Source organism: Maniola jurtina, chromosome 8 (assembly GCF_905333055.1).
Source record: "Maniola jurtina chromosome 8, ilManJurt1.1, whole genome shotgun sequence".
Lineage (NCBI taxonomy): Eukaryota > Metazoa > Arthropoda > Insecta > Lepidoptera > Nymphalidae > Maniola > Maniola jurtina.
This window is the reverse complement of record NC_060036.1, coordinates 11,818,702-11,836,842: the sequence shown is the minus strand read 5'-3', so window position 1 is coordinate 11,836,842 and position 18,141 is coordinate 11,818,702. Positions and strand designations below refer to the sequence as shown.

Below are 18,141 nucleotides of genomic sequence, written 5' to 3'. Positions count from 1 at the left end.
ACACTGTGCAGGGCCGATTTAGGGTGAAAAATTGGGGAAGATCCTAGATTGCCTCCTACACATTGTAGGGTTGTTCTAGCTCGGATCCTAGACCGGCCGGCAGGAGCGGATATGCATCCAATCTTCTTAAAGTGTAGCAACCACCCTACCGCCCTGCACTTGAGTAGGGACCACTCTAGATTGCTTCAATCTAGCTGCTTCCTAAATCGGTCTTGCCGCAGTGTCGTGAGTAGAATGCTTTAGGAAGCAAGTCATTTCGTAATATACTGCGAATGTGTTTCCATGTATTCATAAAAATTCTAGCTTGAACACTTGCAATGGTAAAGCCTTTTCATCGAGATCAAAGACATCTTATAAATATTCTAGGTGCCTTTAGAATTGCTATCTTTTATTTTTAACCCCCGACCCAAAAAGAGGGGTGTTATAAGTTTGACGTGTGTATCTGTGTATCTATGTATCTGTCTGTGGCATCGTAGCTCCTAAACTAATGAACCGATTTTAATTTAGTTGTTTTTGATTGAAAGGTGGCTTGATCGAGAGTGTTCTTAGCTATAATCCAAGAAAATCGGTTCAGCCGTTTGAAAGTTATCAGCTCTTTTCTAGTTATTACTGTAACCTTCACTTGTCGGGGGTTTTATAAATTTTAATTTACACTTGTTACACTGAGCAGTGCAAAGAGTGTAAAGATTGCAAGTTCTTTATCTTTTATCTTTGAATTTCAATTACTATTTTAGTAGTTTTTATTTTATTGGAAGATAGGCTTGCGCTTGACGACAATCATCCCTAATTAAAAGCTATGATGAGGTCTAACTTGAAGCGTGTTTGCCTAGAAGATGCCTATTTCTCTTGCCTTCTGTAACTTAGGTTGTACGTGGAAGGTTATACGTCCGGATACGTTTTGCCGTAGTTGACAACTGTTATTTTTCATCTGCTGAATACTGAAAAGAAGCACAATAAAAATTTTAAGGCGAAAAAATCATTTATTTGTTAGAATTAAAACATCTTATCGATCTCCTTCCATTTTATCCAGGCTTTCCAATATTCCACTTGAATTAATATTTTCCTAATCCCTTTCAATTTATTGTAGAGTAAAAAAACATATGAAAGCTTTTACCGTAAAGATGTCTATAAAGTTTATTTTATTCGGCACACTTCGACCGCGTCTATAAAGAGCTGAAGGTTTCGCGCAGACATAGACACTTTTGGTAACTTCACAGAAACCTTAGTTGGTGCGACCAGTAGTAACTTCAGTATAAAGCCGCCGCTTCACGCTTGTGACAAACAACAAACAACAAGCATCGATAAACACCACAGACGGCTTGCCTGCCAATCGGAACGCTCCAACGCGTTGGCAAACGCCCCGCAAACGCAAACACCCGTCCACACGTTTGCTGTTTGCTGTTTGCTGGCGCAGGCATAAGATTTCTCTATTCTCTTATTACGTCTCACCAATGTGTCAGAAACCGCCGAAATATTTTAAAATCGCTTCAAACCAAAATAGACCTGAATTACATTGTTTTAAAGGTAAAGCATCTGCAGCCAGCTCTACAAGCAAAATCTTGCTAAATCAACATTATCGCCGCGCCGGCTCACTACTGAGGGCAAGTCACCTCTCAAAATAAGAAGGGTTTGGCTATAATCCACCACGATGGTTAAGTGCATCTTCCGTCTTAGACTGCATCATCACTTACCACCAGGTGAGATTGCAGTCATGGGGTAAACTTGTATCTAAATAAAACAAAAAGGAGTGCAGATACTTCCCTTACTTTTTTGAATATTTTGGAGAATTCTTAGGTATGCAGGTTTCCTCGCAATGTTTTCCTTCATCGTTAAAGCAACTGATATATTTTTAATGGCTTAAATTAAAAAGCATGTAACTTTGAAAAGTTAGAGGTGCCTGGTCGGGATCGAACGCCGATAAACCTCCGCTGTCCATCTGTCTGTCAGCGGGCTGTAGGTATCTCATGAACAGTAAATAGGTAGAGAAGATAGAGAGTTGGAATTTTCACAGCATGTCTAATTTCTATTGCCGCTTTAATTACGAAAATTTCAAAACGGCCGCCATGCAAAATGAAAAAGTACATCAAGTTCAGTCATATCTTGAACGATGGGCATCGTCTGCGAACCGGTCTGACCGAAACCGTCCGGAAAGAACCTATCATCTTTTCTGTTGGTGTCGGATGGTGTCTTATACGGTAACACAGTGTCTACATTATTAGTGAACCGCCTATAAGCCAGTGTCGATAAAATAATACTGCGCCTCACCTTGACAGTGGCCGGCTAATCCTTTATGAGGGTTTTATATACCCTATGTGTTTTACGCTGAGAAGATAAAGAAGTTTTTTCACCTTTTCGCGTCTATAAACCACTAATAAAACTGGGCCCTAATATTTACATTAACGGTTCAGAAATTTTAGTCTATTAGGGCGTGTTCACGTGGAAAGCATGGGTGCGGGAGCGTAAATTTTCCATCACATCATCACGATCCAGCCCACTACTCGGGTACACAGCACGGGTCTCCGTTCAGAGTGAGAAGAGCTTAGGCCGTAATACGCCGCGCTGGCCCAGTGCGGATTAGCAGACTTCACATAGGTACCTTTACGAACGTTATAGACTCCCAGGAAAGCAGGTTTCGTCACGATGTTTTCTTTCACAGTTAACCCATTATAGCCTAGCGGTGCCATATGGCACCCAATTTCGTATGTTTAAATTGTCGGGCCCTGTCCTTGTAATAAGAGGTGAAGTCAAGTGGTTTGTTGTCAATGCCATGTTAGAGAGACATAGCCATTACTCCATTTACTTTGTTTTGTCCTATAAGCTTTTTGTGACCTGCACGAGCACCTGTAAATCAGTGATGTGAAATTGCTGCCAATAATGGATGCAACATTCAAGTAAAGGGATCATATTTTTTTTATTTTGAGTAATGTAATACTTTTATGCATTTACACTTGATGCCAACCCTTGCATTGACTTGTTCATATCATAAAACTGTCGTATTTTGTTTTATTGTTTGGATTATGGCATGTTAGAAGATATGGATGCCGTACGGCACCGCTAGGTCATTACGTTGTCTTTTTATTATGTATACTAAAAATCTAATTTATGTCTTTTCTTTGGTTATTCCTTATGTAACGGCTTTTTTGTTTCAATGGAGATTGTACATTACATGAGGCACTTGCTATACTAGAAGAAGACGATGAACTTAAGCCTCAATTGCTATAAATTGAAGCTCCAGACCCTATAATCCTATCTGACAAAGATGAGGGTGGTTTCATAAATAATCCCACTGGTCGGCAACTCAATGCCAGATGTGAAGTGGTGCTAGGCTCTACATCTGTTCATACCTATTTCAGTTCAAAAATACGCCACGAGGTGGTGGCCGTCTATCAGCTTCAAACACCAAGCAAAAACATCTAAAAAATACTGGCAATCGGGTCTGACAGCATATGTTATGACAGCAGAAATCATTTATTGGTACCCAGCGAGTCATGTCGCAAGTGTGGGTAACAGTATTGTCAGTCAGACTAGACTACCAGTGCAATAAATGCATCATGGGGCTCTATGCACCCTGCAACCTACAAGCTTCCTACAAATAATATGTAATTTTATGGAAATATATGTAAATGTTCATGTAATATATTGGATCTTTTAATCAATTTTAAACCTTGTATTATAAAAGAGTTAATAGCTTAATAATTCTTATCAAATTGTGGTAGAATATTTTGGTAACAATCAGTTATAAGAAATTTATGAGACATTTGAAAAGACACGGTAGGAGCCTAGCGGTGCCATGCAGCATCCATGGTTATTTCCAGAAGTAAGACTTGCACCAAAATTCTGATGATTAGATCTGACTAATAGGGTCCATAATAACAACATATCAATGAAAAACTCAATTCTGAGACCTTAAAATAATTCAGGCTATAATGGGTTAAAGTAATTAGTGATGTTTAATTGCTTAAAATGCACATAATATAATACCTAGTAGGTATAAGATCCCAATTAGGGTCGGGTCGACCTTCGCCCATCTGTTAACCAAATGATGCGAACGAACCCATCGCCGACACACTACCGAGCATAGGTTCCCTCTCAGATTAGAATGGTTTTGCCATAGTCTACCAATTGCGGATTGGCAAACATTATGGATTCATAATTTTTATTCATAAGGATAATTTACAAGTGTAATGCTTTTCATAGATGCCCTAAACATCATTAACAAAGGTAGCAAAACAAACACAATATTGTGAGAAGTTCACATTCTATCTCTCTTTTCTCATGAAATCTCTGTCATTATTTTGTTAAAGGTTTGTATTATATAATAATTCATGCATTATTCATTTACTAATATGTACATGGCACTGTAAGATGAGATATTGAATTTTTCACCTTTGGAAACGGAAATGAAGGTATGTAATACGTGATTTTGCGGTTGATATTTCTTTCTGCGAGGGTATATAAATATAATTTCAGAAATTCTACATACAACGTGTAGCCGAGGGCATAAGCTAATTGGAACTTTTACATTTATAGACTGCAAGCATACTTGTGTTGGCAACAACTCGTTCTCACGTTCGGTGTTGCTTGGTGTTGGTGGTTATGCTGTGGTCGTGACGTCAGAGCCCCCTCCATCGAGACGAAAAAGATGGCGCTAGGGCGAGGACGTGGGGTGGAACGACAAGCTTCAGTTGCTGTTTGCGCTCCAACCGATTTACATTGCATTATACGGGTTGATTTTACTATCTGAGACTTTAATTGTTTACACTTGCTTATTATGCCCTTTGAGCTCGCACACAAAATTTTATCAATTGTTCTTTATATTTTCTAGTTCGTAGTTTTAAGTTTAGTTGTCATTTTGCAGTAGGTATTAACATCCATTGTATTTTTAATATTTTTTACTGTGTGCTATTTGTGAACTAAATAAACTTTTATTTATTTATTATTCAACAAAAAGACATAAACTCTAGTCAGTGTCAAGTGTAATCTCAAACCGTGTTACCCGTGTCGTCGACACCCCTATCCGTCTTCTGCCTGCGACTCTTGCAAGATTGATGAGCTACCCTTCAACCCCGAGTAATAGTTTCTTCAGTGTCAGGGCACTGACCCCTTCTGTTTGACATCACCTTTTTACTTTAGAGGAAGACTTGAAAGATTGCTTTTTATTTTAAACTAGGGGATGCCCGCGGCTTCGCCCAGGAGGCGCAACTTTAAAAAATAAACGTTTTTTTTTTTCATTTTCATTAAAAAATAACATGGGAAAAGACTATGTTTATCTATACTAATAATAATAATAATAATAATAAATAAAATTGGAGTGTCTGTCTGTAATTTCGAAATAACTACCTCATATTAAGCTCATAGGGTTATTTGAACGATACCTTAACTGAATCACACGTTTTTAAAATTTTTGTCTGTCTGTCTGTCTGTCTGTCTGTCTGTTTGAAAAGGCTAATCTTTGGAACGGCTGAACCGATTTTGACGGGATTTTCACAGACGAGTAGAGGATTGACCAGGGTGTAACATAGGCTACTTTTTTAACCGACTTTCAAAAAGGGAGTTGTGTTTTTCTACCTATGTGCACCGAAATCTCTGAGATTTCTGAACCGATTTGCGTTATTTTTTTTTTTAATCGATAGAGGAACTTTGCCACATTGTTTCATAAAAAATTTGGATTCCAACTCCTCAATACTGATGCTGCAGGGGATCTGACCAATCCACGCGGGCGAAGCTGCGGGCATCAGCTAGTATACACTAAAATACGGAGCTTTATCTCCTTGCTCCTTTATTTTATTAATTTATATAAACCAGGCCACTAACTCCTTGTCCTGGTTTATACATTTTACAGGTGGGTGGCCCAGCGGCAGTATCAGCCTAAATACAATCAGAGCGACAATGTTTTCTCGAGTTTATTTTCATCAACAAAACGTTGCAAAAGTTACGGGAGATGATAAAATAGGTATATCACAACACTGAATGTGCTCGCGTTGCAGCTTGGAATAAGGAAATATTCATGAATATTCATTTGAGTTTGTCAGAAACATAAAGTACTTAACAGAGCTCTCTCCGTCACTCGTTTCATACAATCGTAGTTCCAATTTCATTTGAATACTAAGCAACCAAAGTCCATGAAATTTTGCAGACATATTCTAGAAACTAATATCTGTGTCTGTGGTGTTTTAGATTTTTCTAAAAATATATAGTTTTAAAATTACAGGGGCTCAAAGATTTGTATGAAAATTTTTAAGACCGCGTAACTTTGAAACCGAATATTTTAACAAAAATCTGGAAAACCACAGACACAGATATTAGTTTCTAGAATATGTCTGCAAAATTTCATGGACTTTGGTTGCTTAATTTTCAAATGAAATTGGAACTACGATTGTATGAAACGAGTGACGGAGAGAGCTCTCTTAACATAGGTACTTCTATTTTATCATAAAAGTCGTAATAGTACAGGCTCTTTTTTATTCCGGAAAATAAAAGACTCCTGGAAATTAAAGGATTTTTTTTAAAACCTATCATCATCTAGTAAACTATTAAAAACTAGTCATTTTATATTTCAAATACCTTCGCACATATTATTATAGCTACGAGTTGAATTGCAGAGCTGTTACTCATTTGAAGTCGAATATAAACTCGTAAATCCCCTCGACGACGGCGTTAGCGCTCTAAAAGACTGAAAACATTAAATTCGGGCTTAGTCAAGAAAAAAGAATTCATAATAATATCATAACATCATACAAAATGACATCTTCGACTTCGTCCGCGTAGGTACATTTAGGTTTTTTAAAATTCTCAGGGTATTTCTTTCATTTTCCGGCATAAAAACTAGCATAGACTTGTTTTAATCCCGTCTCCAGGATGTTCATCTCTGTTCCTTTCACCAAAATCGTTTGTCTGTCTGTCTGTCTGTCTGTCTATCTGTCTGTCCGTCTGCTAGCTTTTCACGGCCCAACAGTTTAACCCATTTTGATGAAATTTGATACAGAGTTAGCTTAAATCCCAGGGACGGACATAAGCTATCTTTATCCCGGAAACCCCAAGGCCTGTCCGTTCAACCGATTCACATAACATTTGGCACAGAGGTAGCTTGCGTCGCGGCAATTGACATGGGCAACTTTTTATCCCAGAAAATCAAAGAGTACACGCAGGATTTTAAAAAAAACTTAAATCCACGCGAAGTCGCGGGCATCAACTAGAATAATATAAGTGTTTAATATAAATGTAACAACTATTGTACTCGGCAGATTTTTTGTCATCAATTGTAGGTATAAGCACCTTTATTTAATAATAGGAAATCACACTTCCATTCAACAAAATTTTTTTTTATTCAATAGCAGCTTTACTACTCATTCCTTTTGTAAGATCGAGTCATGTACGGAGAAAATTCTAATTAAGAAGACAGTAGATCTTAACAGGGCTCTCTCCGTCACTCGTTTCATACAATCGTAGTTCCAATTTCAATTGAATAGTATAAGCAATCAAAGTCCATGAAATTTTGCAGACATATTCTAGAAACTAATATCTGTGTCTGTGGTGTTTTAGATTTTTCTAAAAATATGTAGTTTTAAAATTACAGGGGCTCAAAGATTTGTATGAAATTTTTTAAGACCGCGTAACTTTGAAACCGAATATTTTAAAAGAAATCTAGAAAACCACAGACATAGATATTAGTTTCTAGAATATGTCTGCAAAATTTCATGGACTTTGGTTGCTTAATATTCAAATGAAATTGGAACTACGATTGTATGAAACGAGTGACGGAGAGAGCCCTCTTAATTCAGGAAAGCGAGGCTCGATGTTAAAGCACCTCTTCTGCTGAAGTGCAGCGCTGCTGTGAGATCTTCAATTAATTTTCCGTCTTATTATGTTGTTGGATATTCCTTTGTTTGGGGATTCTATTGAAGATTTTCAAATTCCAAGTGATTTTTCACTCAAGTATAAAATATAGGTACAATTTTACATTATTATACTTCGTATCTAGTGGAGTGTGTACGGAGTGAGGAAATTCGAGCTCAATGAGGACTCAGTTTTGCTTAAAAACGATGTGGGTATTTTCCAAAGTTTTCTCGCGATGCCTTTTTCTTCAGCCGCGAGAACTCTTTTTGAATTTATTATAAGAATAGAATCTTAAGAATGTAATTTATTAAGTTAAGATAGATCGTAGTTTTATTAGGCTATTATGGATCTGGTATAATCACATAGTGATTAAAATATCCAAAAAAAAAAGTTAAAAAAAAAACTTTCCTGAAGATGATTACTGTTTACATGCAGCAGCACATTAAATTGTGCTGCCCTAATCACATATTTTGAGCACTTTGCAATGCGTACACGCACTTTTCTTGAAATAAGAAGGGGTTTGCCATAGTCTACCGCGCTAACCTAGTGCGAATTGCCAGATTTCACACATCTTTGAGAATGTTATGAAGAAATCTCAGGAATACAGGTTTCCCCACATATTACAATCAATCAATCAGCCTGTTTGCGTCCGCTGCGTGACATAGGCTTGCTGATACGCGGTCTTCACTCCAGAACCCGTTTGCTCCAGCAGCCATCGGTTCTGCGACAGATATGACCGTTGACCTGTCCACTGCCACTTTAGCTAACTAATTCGTTATGTTGCTTAATTTGGATTTCCTAAGGAGATTCAATATTATTTAATTGCTTAAAACGCATATTACCTAATTGTTGAATATCAATAAACCTTGACTTGATATAATGATCAATTGGGTCAGATTACAGAGGGTAAGTTTAATTGAATTCCAATACCAATAGGCTTTGAAACATTAACAGAGCCAATTTATTTAATCCCGTATCCCCTTGAGGATTTATTGATTTTATTCCATTGACTTTATAAATTGAATTCGTTTTTCAACAACAAGTAGAAGCTCTGCCGAAAAAGGCATTCAATAAAATATTTAAAACCTTTTGATGTAATATGAAACACTAGATAATGCCCGCGACTTCATCCGCATGGATTTAGGCTTTAAAAATCCGGTGGGAACGCTTTCATTTTCCGTGATAAAAATTAGCCTATATTCGTATATGGGATACAAGCTAAGTAGTATGTACCTACTAAATATAAGAAGCCCACGACTTCGTCCACAAGAATTAGGTTTCTTAAGATTCCAGTGGAATCTCTTTAATTTTCCGAGAGAAAACTTGGCCTATATCAATCTTACAAGCTATCTATGTAGCTACCAAACGTCAAAATCACCGGAAAAACCTTACAGACAGATAGACTGACGCACTTAGGCATTTATAATACTAGTATGGATACATTTTAATAGTAGAACTAGTTTTTATGCAACTTCATGGAACTCGTGTCAAAGTATAAATCTTTTAGTAGGTAGTTTCAATTACTGCGATAGGCATAAAATTTTCAGAGGATATTGCTTAGGAACCGACATTTTATCGAATTTAACCTACGTCACCATGTAATGAATTTACGTTAGAGAAAAATCAAATTTTCAACATTCTTTGGGGCTTTAATGGAACATTAATAAAATGAACATAAATTAAAATATAATATAATAATAAATTTTGTTTATTTTATAATATATCTACTAGAATCTAGACGATTCCCGCGACCATCCACTCTTAACAAATCTCTTAGGAACTCTTTGATTTCCCGAAGTGAAAAGTAGCGTATGTCACTCAACACGTCTTTCATGAAATCACATCTATCCGTGGCTCCGTTGCGATGTGATTGAAGGACAAACCAATTAACCAACAAACACACATTCTTACGCATAATTATAATATGGGTAATAAGAAATGTGACGTTTTGACAAATCTAATATGGCTGATATTATGAAGAACACAAGTGTAAATTAATAATAATTTATAGCACCCCCGACAAGTGAAGGTTACAGTAACTACAAAAGAGCTGATAACTTTCAAACGGTTGAACCGATTTTCTTAGATATAGCCAAGAACACTCTCGATCAAAGCCACCTTTCAAACAAAAAAACTAAATTAAAATCGGTTCATTAGTTTAGGAGCTACGATGCCACAGACACATAGATCAAACTTATAAAACCCCTCTTTTTGGGTCGGGGGTTAAAAAATAGTCCGAAAAATAACAAATACAACAAGTATCTTACAAGTTTTACAAGTCTCTTCTGGTCTACATTGAGTGTAACTCGACTCTTTTACCCAGCGCATCAACTAAATGTATTTTATTCAAACTTTATTTTATCTCTGTACGTTGGGCATCGTTCCAAGTGAAAAGAGAATTGTAAATGGTGGCGGATTCGTCTTTTCAGCACTTTCGGCAGAATAGATAGTAGTGAAATGTGGAGTTTTACTATTCATTCTCTATAAACGATGTATACCTATATACGAAGAACTTATTAACCTGGTTTCTTCCTCACCTTTCTACTATCGTACCGCAAGACATCGTCAAAGTCTATCGAACCTTCACGTACTTAGTCAAAATTGCACGGACACATACGAAACGAAATGCAACGATAGACGATGAACAGCTGGACCTTGGCAAAAAAACAGGTAGGTTTAAGTTAAGATAAGATTATTAAATTAAATTTTTCGAGAACACATTTTCATTTTTCTTGTTGTTATTTAAACACAAATTCACGTTTTTCGGATGTTTTCGTTTACTTGTCTTATAAGACCTACCCACCTGCCCAATTTCATGATTCTAGGTCAACGGGAAGTACCCTATAGGTTTTTTTGACAGACACGACAGAGAGACAGACAACAAAGAGATCCTATAAGGGTTCCTTTTGGAGTTCTATAAAAACGAAGAAAGTTTTACCTATAGTAAAGCTAAAAAGTACAATCATAGAACCTATTGTTACTGCTATATAGGCGTATGTAATGTACCCTTTATACTTACTTATATGTATATACCTCGATGCTTATATCCTAATATTACGAAAAGCAATGTTTTAGTAACGAAGAGCAGTCATAATTTCAAGGGGTTCAAGAGGTAATAGGTAATAAACAGCATAGCATATAGCATAGTGAAACAACTTCAAACTTCTCTGAACGGTGAACCATCAGAAATGAAATTCAGATTAAAACATCAACTAAATAAACATCCATTTCGTTAGTGTAAATAGTAATTTTAAAACTGTTTACGTTCACAGAAATCACTGCATACGTCCGGCATCTCTATAACAAAATATTCGAGATTCGAGATTTCCGGCAATGGAGCATCCCCACATCATACAACCTTGCAAGTTCAGGGTCGACATCAGCGATGTAAAATGTTCCACTAGATATGGCGTTTCATAGTAACATGTTCTACCGAAGACCAATCCAGCTGAACTCTTCCAATCGTAGTCCGCTGTATAACGCAGAAACACACAGGAAGTAATTTCATTGTGGCATAGGTACCTACTCTACTCTACCTATCATCATTCATATTCATACATTTTTATTAGGTACTAGCTGTGCCCGCGACTTCGTTCGCGTGGAATAGTGACTTTTCGCGCTTTATATAGCCACGGACGCTCAGGCGCGAGGCGCCGTGATTCTTTAAATTGACATAACTTTTTTATTTATGAACCGATTGACATGAAATAAACACTAAATCCTAAGTGAAGCTTACTACAATATATTAGTGAAAACCGTATCTAAATCGAATAAGCCGTTTCTGAGATTAGCGTGCACAAACACACAGACAAACAGACAAACAGACAAACAGACAAAAAAAAAATTAATTACAATTTTGGGTTCGGCATCGATATAATAACAACCCCTGCTACTTTTTTTTTATATATTTCCATTGTACAGACACCACTTTTCTACAATTTTATTATATGTATAGATTATAAGTGCGTTTGTTTGTTGGTTTTTGGTTTGTTCTTTAATCACGCTGCAACAGAGCTACGCATCGGCGTGATTTTTTGCATAGTTATAGTTAAAGACCTAGCCAGTTTTATTCCGGAAAATCAAAGAGTTTCCAAGGCATTTTTAGGAACCTATATCCACGGGGACGAAGTCGCATCAGCTACGAGTAGTTATTTAATATTTTGTGGTGAGTATTATTTTGCGCGCATTGACACAGGCCGATCTATTACAATTTACATGTATGTCTGCGGTCGATATTGATTAAACACCAATATGCGCTCAGAGCCACACGTTTTTAAGTTAAATAACTCAAATAACTGATAACGTGCGTGTCATAATTCAGCACACGTATCTAGAGGTATCTATATAGGGTAGAGTTCTTTAACCATGCTAGCTGGGCTAGCTGCTAAAAACTTTGGACGGTAGTTTTTCCAAAAATTTACCTCATAATAATTTTAAAATACCTACAATTTAGCTATTACTACTACTATTTATAATTAGCGATTTGCAATTTAACTGAGGATCTCTTCTCGAAGTCAAACGTGCGTAGCAATGTACGTATGTTTTACAGAATTTGTGTGTCAATGAGTTCTGTTGGTGCAGGAGTATCTAGCTACAGGAGGGCGAGGTGGTGCATAGCACATGCTGTACTATGTTGTGCTGAACAGATTTGTCTGTCTAGAGGCAGACTTTAGCTAATTAGACTAGGCGCGACTAGGTGGTTAAATAACTGGTGGTCAAATAGCCGCCTCTATTCATCATAAGGCAACGTAATGAAATATGAATGCACGCACAAACGAAAATTTTAACCTAAAATTTTGTTTGGTAAATGAAATGGCTATTGACCAGCTGGTCACTTAACCATTTGTGTCGCGCGTAAAGCCATTTAAGCAGGTTGCTTTTTGTTTTTCATGGACTTTTGCAATGTGACTCCTGCTTCTATCAAACATTTTTTGGGAAAAAGTTAGCATGCGAATTTGGGGAGTGCAGAACATCCGTTAAATGTGGCTGTTAAACGTAAAAAAGCCATTTGTCAGTGTGAATTCAATAATGGGTTCGTACTTTTCTTCGAATTCAACTGCTAAACGTTCTGCCATTGAACTAGCGTCCTGTGAAAAATGTACTCTATCCTAAAATGGTGAAATTCGGTAAATGGACCATTAACTTCGTAATTTATTGTACCCACCCACTTACGTAGTTGCTATTTCCATTCTCCATTTAGCTTTGTAATAGGAATTTTAGTATTTGTTTTTCAAAATTATAGGAGATTATTTCGACAGTCCAAATAAGTTAAAGTCTGGCAGAGGGTTGCCACGATACTCAGTGTATGGCAATGCATGACGTGATTCCTAATAGGTACTTTTCCGAAGAAAACATACAAAAATTAGACTTTATACTTTGATGTAAGATTTTTTACAAGTTTATTACCTGTTATCTCCCAAAGCCACCATGATCCAAACTTCATAGTCGCTGATCGTTCCTACCTGTGTTGGGTGGGGACTTAAATAACGAAGGCACGCACTGGCTCTCTCGCTATCAGGGTTAACTTGAAACACTTATTTAGTAAAAATTAAATTATGAAAAAATAGCAGATGCCCACTACTTTGTTCGCGTGGAGAGGTTTTCTAAATCCTGTAGAAACTGTTTAATTTTCCGGGATAAAAATTATCCTACGTCCGTTAAGATGATGCACGCTAATCTATATATAACAGTGATGATCTGTTAAGCAGCTAAGCCGTAAAAAGTTAGCAAACAGACAAACAGACAGATACACTTTTGCTTTCATAATATTAGTAAATATGGAAATGAATATGGAATGGGCATATGGAAGTACGATATGTAGGTTAAAAATGCAAACTTGCTATTCTTGAAAATTTGTGTTTTTTTTGTCTTTAATTTTATGATACCTATAAAATAAAACAAATTGATAATATATGTATCTTCAGCCATTAATGAAATAAAATAAACTAATAATAAAAAATTTATTATCTTGTTTTTTTCATACGACCCCACTCATCTGCCTATAAGAATGCGGAAAAATGAGATTTTATTGCTGGGTTGACATTCACACAAAATACCTACTTAATAGGTAACTAAGTACCTATTCTATTTGTGAGCAAAGGTTAATTTCACCTACTTAAAATATTTTAATTACAATATAATAGAGGTATATGTAATGTGTGACTTGAATAATCCATTCGTGCACTATGTAAAAATTGACTATTTTAAGTCACTATTATTATTAGCGTGACTTAAGTGCGGGTTTAAGTCACGCGATGCTGTAAAAGTTTTATTTATTCCTAAATCATCAACGCTAGATTAAGACGGTACAAAACCGTGGCGTGAGAAAGTCCCTACAAGAGGCCTATGTCCAACCGTGGAAGCCTATCGGTTTTAAATTATGATGATGATCATCATCATCTGTACCCACCGTCAACCTTCTTCGGGTCTTTTTAAGGGTCTTCTTTCGCATAATATCCTTACTTAGATCCATCCCTTCGCGTGTTTTAAGTGGGTACGAACGGGAAGTGGGTGGGTATGAGTGGTGGTGGGTGGGTAAAAATAAAACATTTGTATTAAACTATATAACTTTATAAAGCTTATAGAAGTAATAACATAAAATAAACATTTCATAAAGTTATAACAATGAGTATCCATAAGGGCCAATGTACACTGAGCGCTGAATCGTTGTTGAATCCACAAGTTCTCAATAAACGACACGAGATAATTTATAAAACTGCGCGAATTATAGGTTACCTGTGGTATAACTATGATGCATTACTCTATGTCCATTGGCTCTCACTTATTTAATAAAAAAATTAAACTATTAGCCCCTTTGGTAAATGAGCACCTTCAGGCAAGAAACCACGTTCGTCAGCTGTGTAGTCTACTCTGTACTTGATACCATCAATACCGACGTACTCAAAGAATCCCCTTGCTCTCATACCATCACGCTCATTATCAATCTTTTCGATTCTACCGGATTCTTCGGCGAGGATTTTGTTCTCAGTTTCATAGAGGTAGTGGTAACCATCAGGTTGTTGTTCCTTTTCGAAACGGATGATACCGTATTTGTAGTCGTAGGTGTTCACTTTGGGATCAACTGGGTAGTAGATAGGGGTGGGCTTGATGTAGATTGGGGTAGAGCTGACGTATTGAGGAGTGGAGGAAATGATTACGACAGGTCTGACAGTGGTGTCGGGTGCAGCGGTAGAGACGGGAACTGCAATAGTTACAGGCTCAGCGGTAGTGACAGGTACAGGGGTAGTGACAGGTACTGCGGTCGTGACAGGTACTACATTGGTGACTGGTACTGCGGTGGTGACTGGTACTGCGGTGGTGACTGGTACTGCGGTGGTCACTGGTACTCCGGTGGCCACTTGTACGCTAAACAAAACAGAAATCGCACAAATATTATAAAGGCAAAAGTTTCTAATATATATGTGTGTGTGTATGTGTGCGTTTGTTATTCTTTCACACAAAAACTACTGGACGGATTTGGCTGTTTGGAATGAAGATAGATTACACCCTGGATGGCTACTATGATTTTCCGGGATAAAAGTAGCCTATACTATGCAAAAAACTACGTCGATCCATTGCTCCGTTGAGACTCGTCCATGATTGAAGAACAAATCAACAAACTTGTAACAACAAATTTATAATACCTGTGGGTAGTGATTCTCTATTACTATTTCTAATATGGTAATTTTCCACTTTGTACCTAAATCTGAGCATGTATTCCAGTACATACCTAGGTTCCCTTTCGCCGATGTAGCCGCTGCCTGGGCCTCCTGGGCCTCCGGGACCTCCCTTGTCTGAGGAACCGGTGTAGAAACCTCCCGCACCACCGCGGTCTCCGCGGTCACCACTGGAAAAAATAATACAAATAGAGGCATAGCTAAGTGGGTTGCGAAACAGAAGTGGCAATTGGCAGGGCGCATAGTTCGAAAAAATCAATAGACGTTGAGGTCCAAAGGTGCTGAAATGACGACCTTGCACCGGAAGGCGCAGCGTTGCAAGACCCTTCCACTAGGTGGACAGACGACATCAAACGAGTCGCAGAGAGCCGCTGGATTCAGGCGGCGCAAAGACCGTGGCGTGTGGAAGTTCCTACAAGAGACCCATGTCTAGCTGTGGACGATGATAATAATGAGAGAGAGATCACATTTTACACATTACCGTCAGTCATTGGCTGCGATCGGCACGTAGGTACCTACTTGTTTTATTAGAATGTCTTATGACGAATCCTTATACGAATTAGGGTTGGAGCGCACAAGGTGTCAAGTAACCGTCTCGATAAATCACAATCACACAAATAAATTTAAAAAAATCTAATTCTAAGATCTAGGCTGGAACGCTCTTGCTTAGAAAATGCTTATTCACTCTTGCCTTGAAGATATTTTGGATATTCGTGGCAGTGAACACGGAAGCCGAAAGGGCATTCCACACCTCAGTATTTCATATCAGACACGATGAGCAAAACGTTTCGTACGAGTTCAGTAGACTGGATGTCGACCATAATAGTGCCAATGTTCACGGTTTCTCGCTATTCCACTACCACTATAAAGAAGACTTCAAAGTTCACACTTACTCGTAACGGCCAGAGCCATCAGGAATCCAACGTCCAGATTTGTCGTATTTGCCGGGGTCGTATTTACCGGGGTCGTATTTACCCGCGTTGTAACGACCGGCGTCGTATTTGGCAGGGTCGTATTTACCAGGATCGTAACGACCCGAGGCATCAACGTTGGCGGGTCTGGGGACAAGGCCACTAAAGTACCGGTATGGGTCGTATCTGAGGGTTGTGGGCCTTATTGTTGTGGGGTTGGTGAAAAAGAAGGAAAGTGGGGTTGGCTGCCTGAAACAAAAAGAACATGAACTGTTGGATGTATAGTGGGAGATTCTGAAAATTGTAATCCTTAGCATAAAACCCTAGTAAGGGGTACATGATACATCGTTTATCCCAAAGTTACGTTGATCATTATAGAAGGATGCAACCCCCTCTACACTCAAACTTCACCGCGGCGCGACCGACTGGATATTCGAGTCAACCGGAGTGGTTAACCGCAGTGGGGGCCGGCTGGCCGTAGCTGTAACCTGAGCTTATCTAAGAAGCCAAGAAGAATAAGCATGTAGAATGTATGTTAGATACTAACGGCTCTTCATCGGCGGCAAATGCAACCGCTGCTAAGGCAGCGACCTAGAACAAAACATAGTCAAAGTCAAGATTTAAAAAAAAACTATTTTATAACACTTCTAAGGATTTTGACGGTACATTATACTATTTTAAATAATATTTCTTTTTATGCCCGAAAAATTAGAAGTCCCACGGGATTATGAAAAAGTCTAAATCCACGCGGTCATTACGGTTATAGGCGCGGGTATTCGATAGTCTAAACTCATATTATAAAGAGGGATTATTTTGTGAGTTTGTATGTTGTTGTAGGAGTCTCCTGGAGTAAAGATCTGATTCTGAAAATAACCCTTTGATTGTAGATAGCATCACATTGTCGTGAAAAATTGCAGTTCCTATTGGTCATGTATAGCTGTTGTCTATAAAATGAAGACACAATCCAAGTTTTCAATGGTACTTAGTTTTTTCAAAAATATTACTAACGCTAAGTACTTTTTACAATACAATACGACATTATACATATTTTGTTATAACATTTCTGTTCATGATTATTATGTTATGTGTTTGGGTTATTAAACTTTCTTTCAAAACTTCACTTGTTGACACTTTTTTAATTATATATATTTTTAAACTTTAGCATACACAAATATATAAATTAATACAAACCAGGAAAAGAGACCGCATTGTGTATGTATTTCTATAGCTAATTCTAATTTAATGACCACTTTTCAAGATGAGCACCTATATATACCATCCTCATCTTAATATGTATCATTACCTGCTCTCATTTTTAATACATACAAATATATAATTTTTATATATATTAGAGGTCAGCGCTTCCCAAACAAGTATAGTTCTACCTTAAGTTTGAAATAGGTACAATATTAGAATTATTATATGTGTTAGAAATCTGTTAGTGTTAATTTTTAAAAGTATGCATTTTTAACCCCCGACCCAAAACGAGGGGTGTTATAAGTTTGACGTGTGTATCTGTGTATCTGTGTATCTGTGTATCTGTCTGTGGCATCGTAGCTCCTAAGCTAATGAACCGATTTTAATTTAGTTTTTTTTTGTTAGAAAGGTGGCTTGATCGAGAGTGTTCTTAGCTATAATTCAAGAAAATCGGTTCAGCCGTTTAAAAGTTATCAGCTCTTTTCTAGTTACTGTAACCTTCACTTGTCGGGGGTGTTATA

At 37.4% G+C, this 18,141-nt stretch overlaps 1 protein-coding gene across 1 annotated transcript; it reads right to left on the bottom strand.

Moving 5' to 3' along the window:
* Window positions 1-14,396: 14,396 nt before the first annotated feature.
* On the bottom strand, window positions 14,397-17,708 carry LOC123867713 (larval cuticle protein LCP-30-like). The gene is made up of 5 exons (XM_045909890.1): window positions 17,700-17,708; window positions 16,971-17,014; window positions 16,406-16,672; window positions 15,566-15,682; window positions 14,397-15,201 (listed from the first exon to the last, which is right to left on the bottom strand). The coding sequence occupies exons 1-5, from the start codon at window positions 17,706-17,708 to the stop codon at window positions 14,634-14,636; spliced, it is 1,005 nt and encodes a 334-aa protein (XP_045765846.1). The 3' UTR covers window positions 14,397-14,633.
* Window positions 17,709-18,141: the final 433 nt, after the last annotated feature.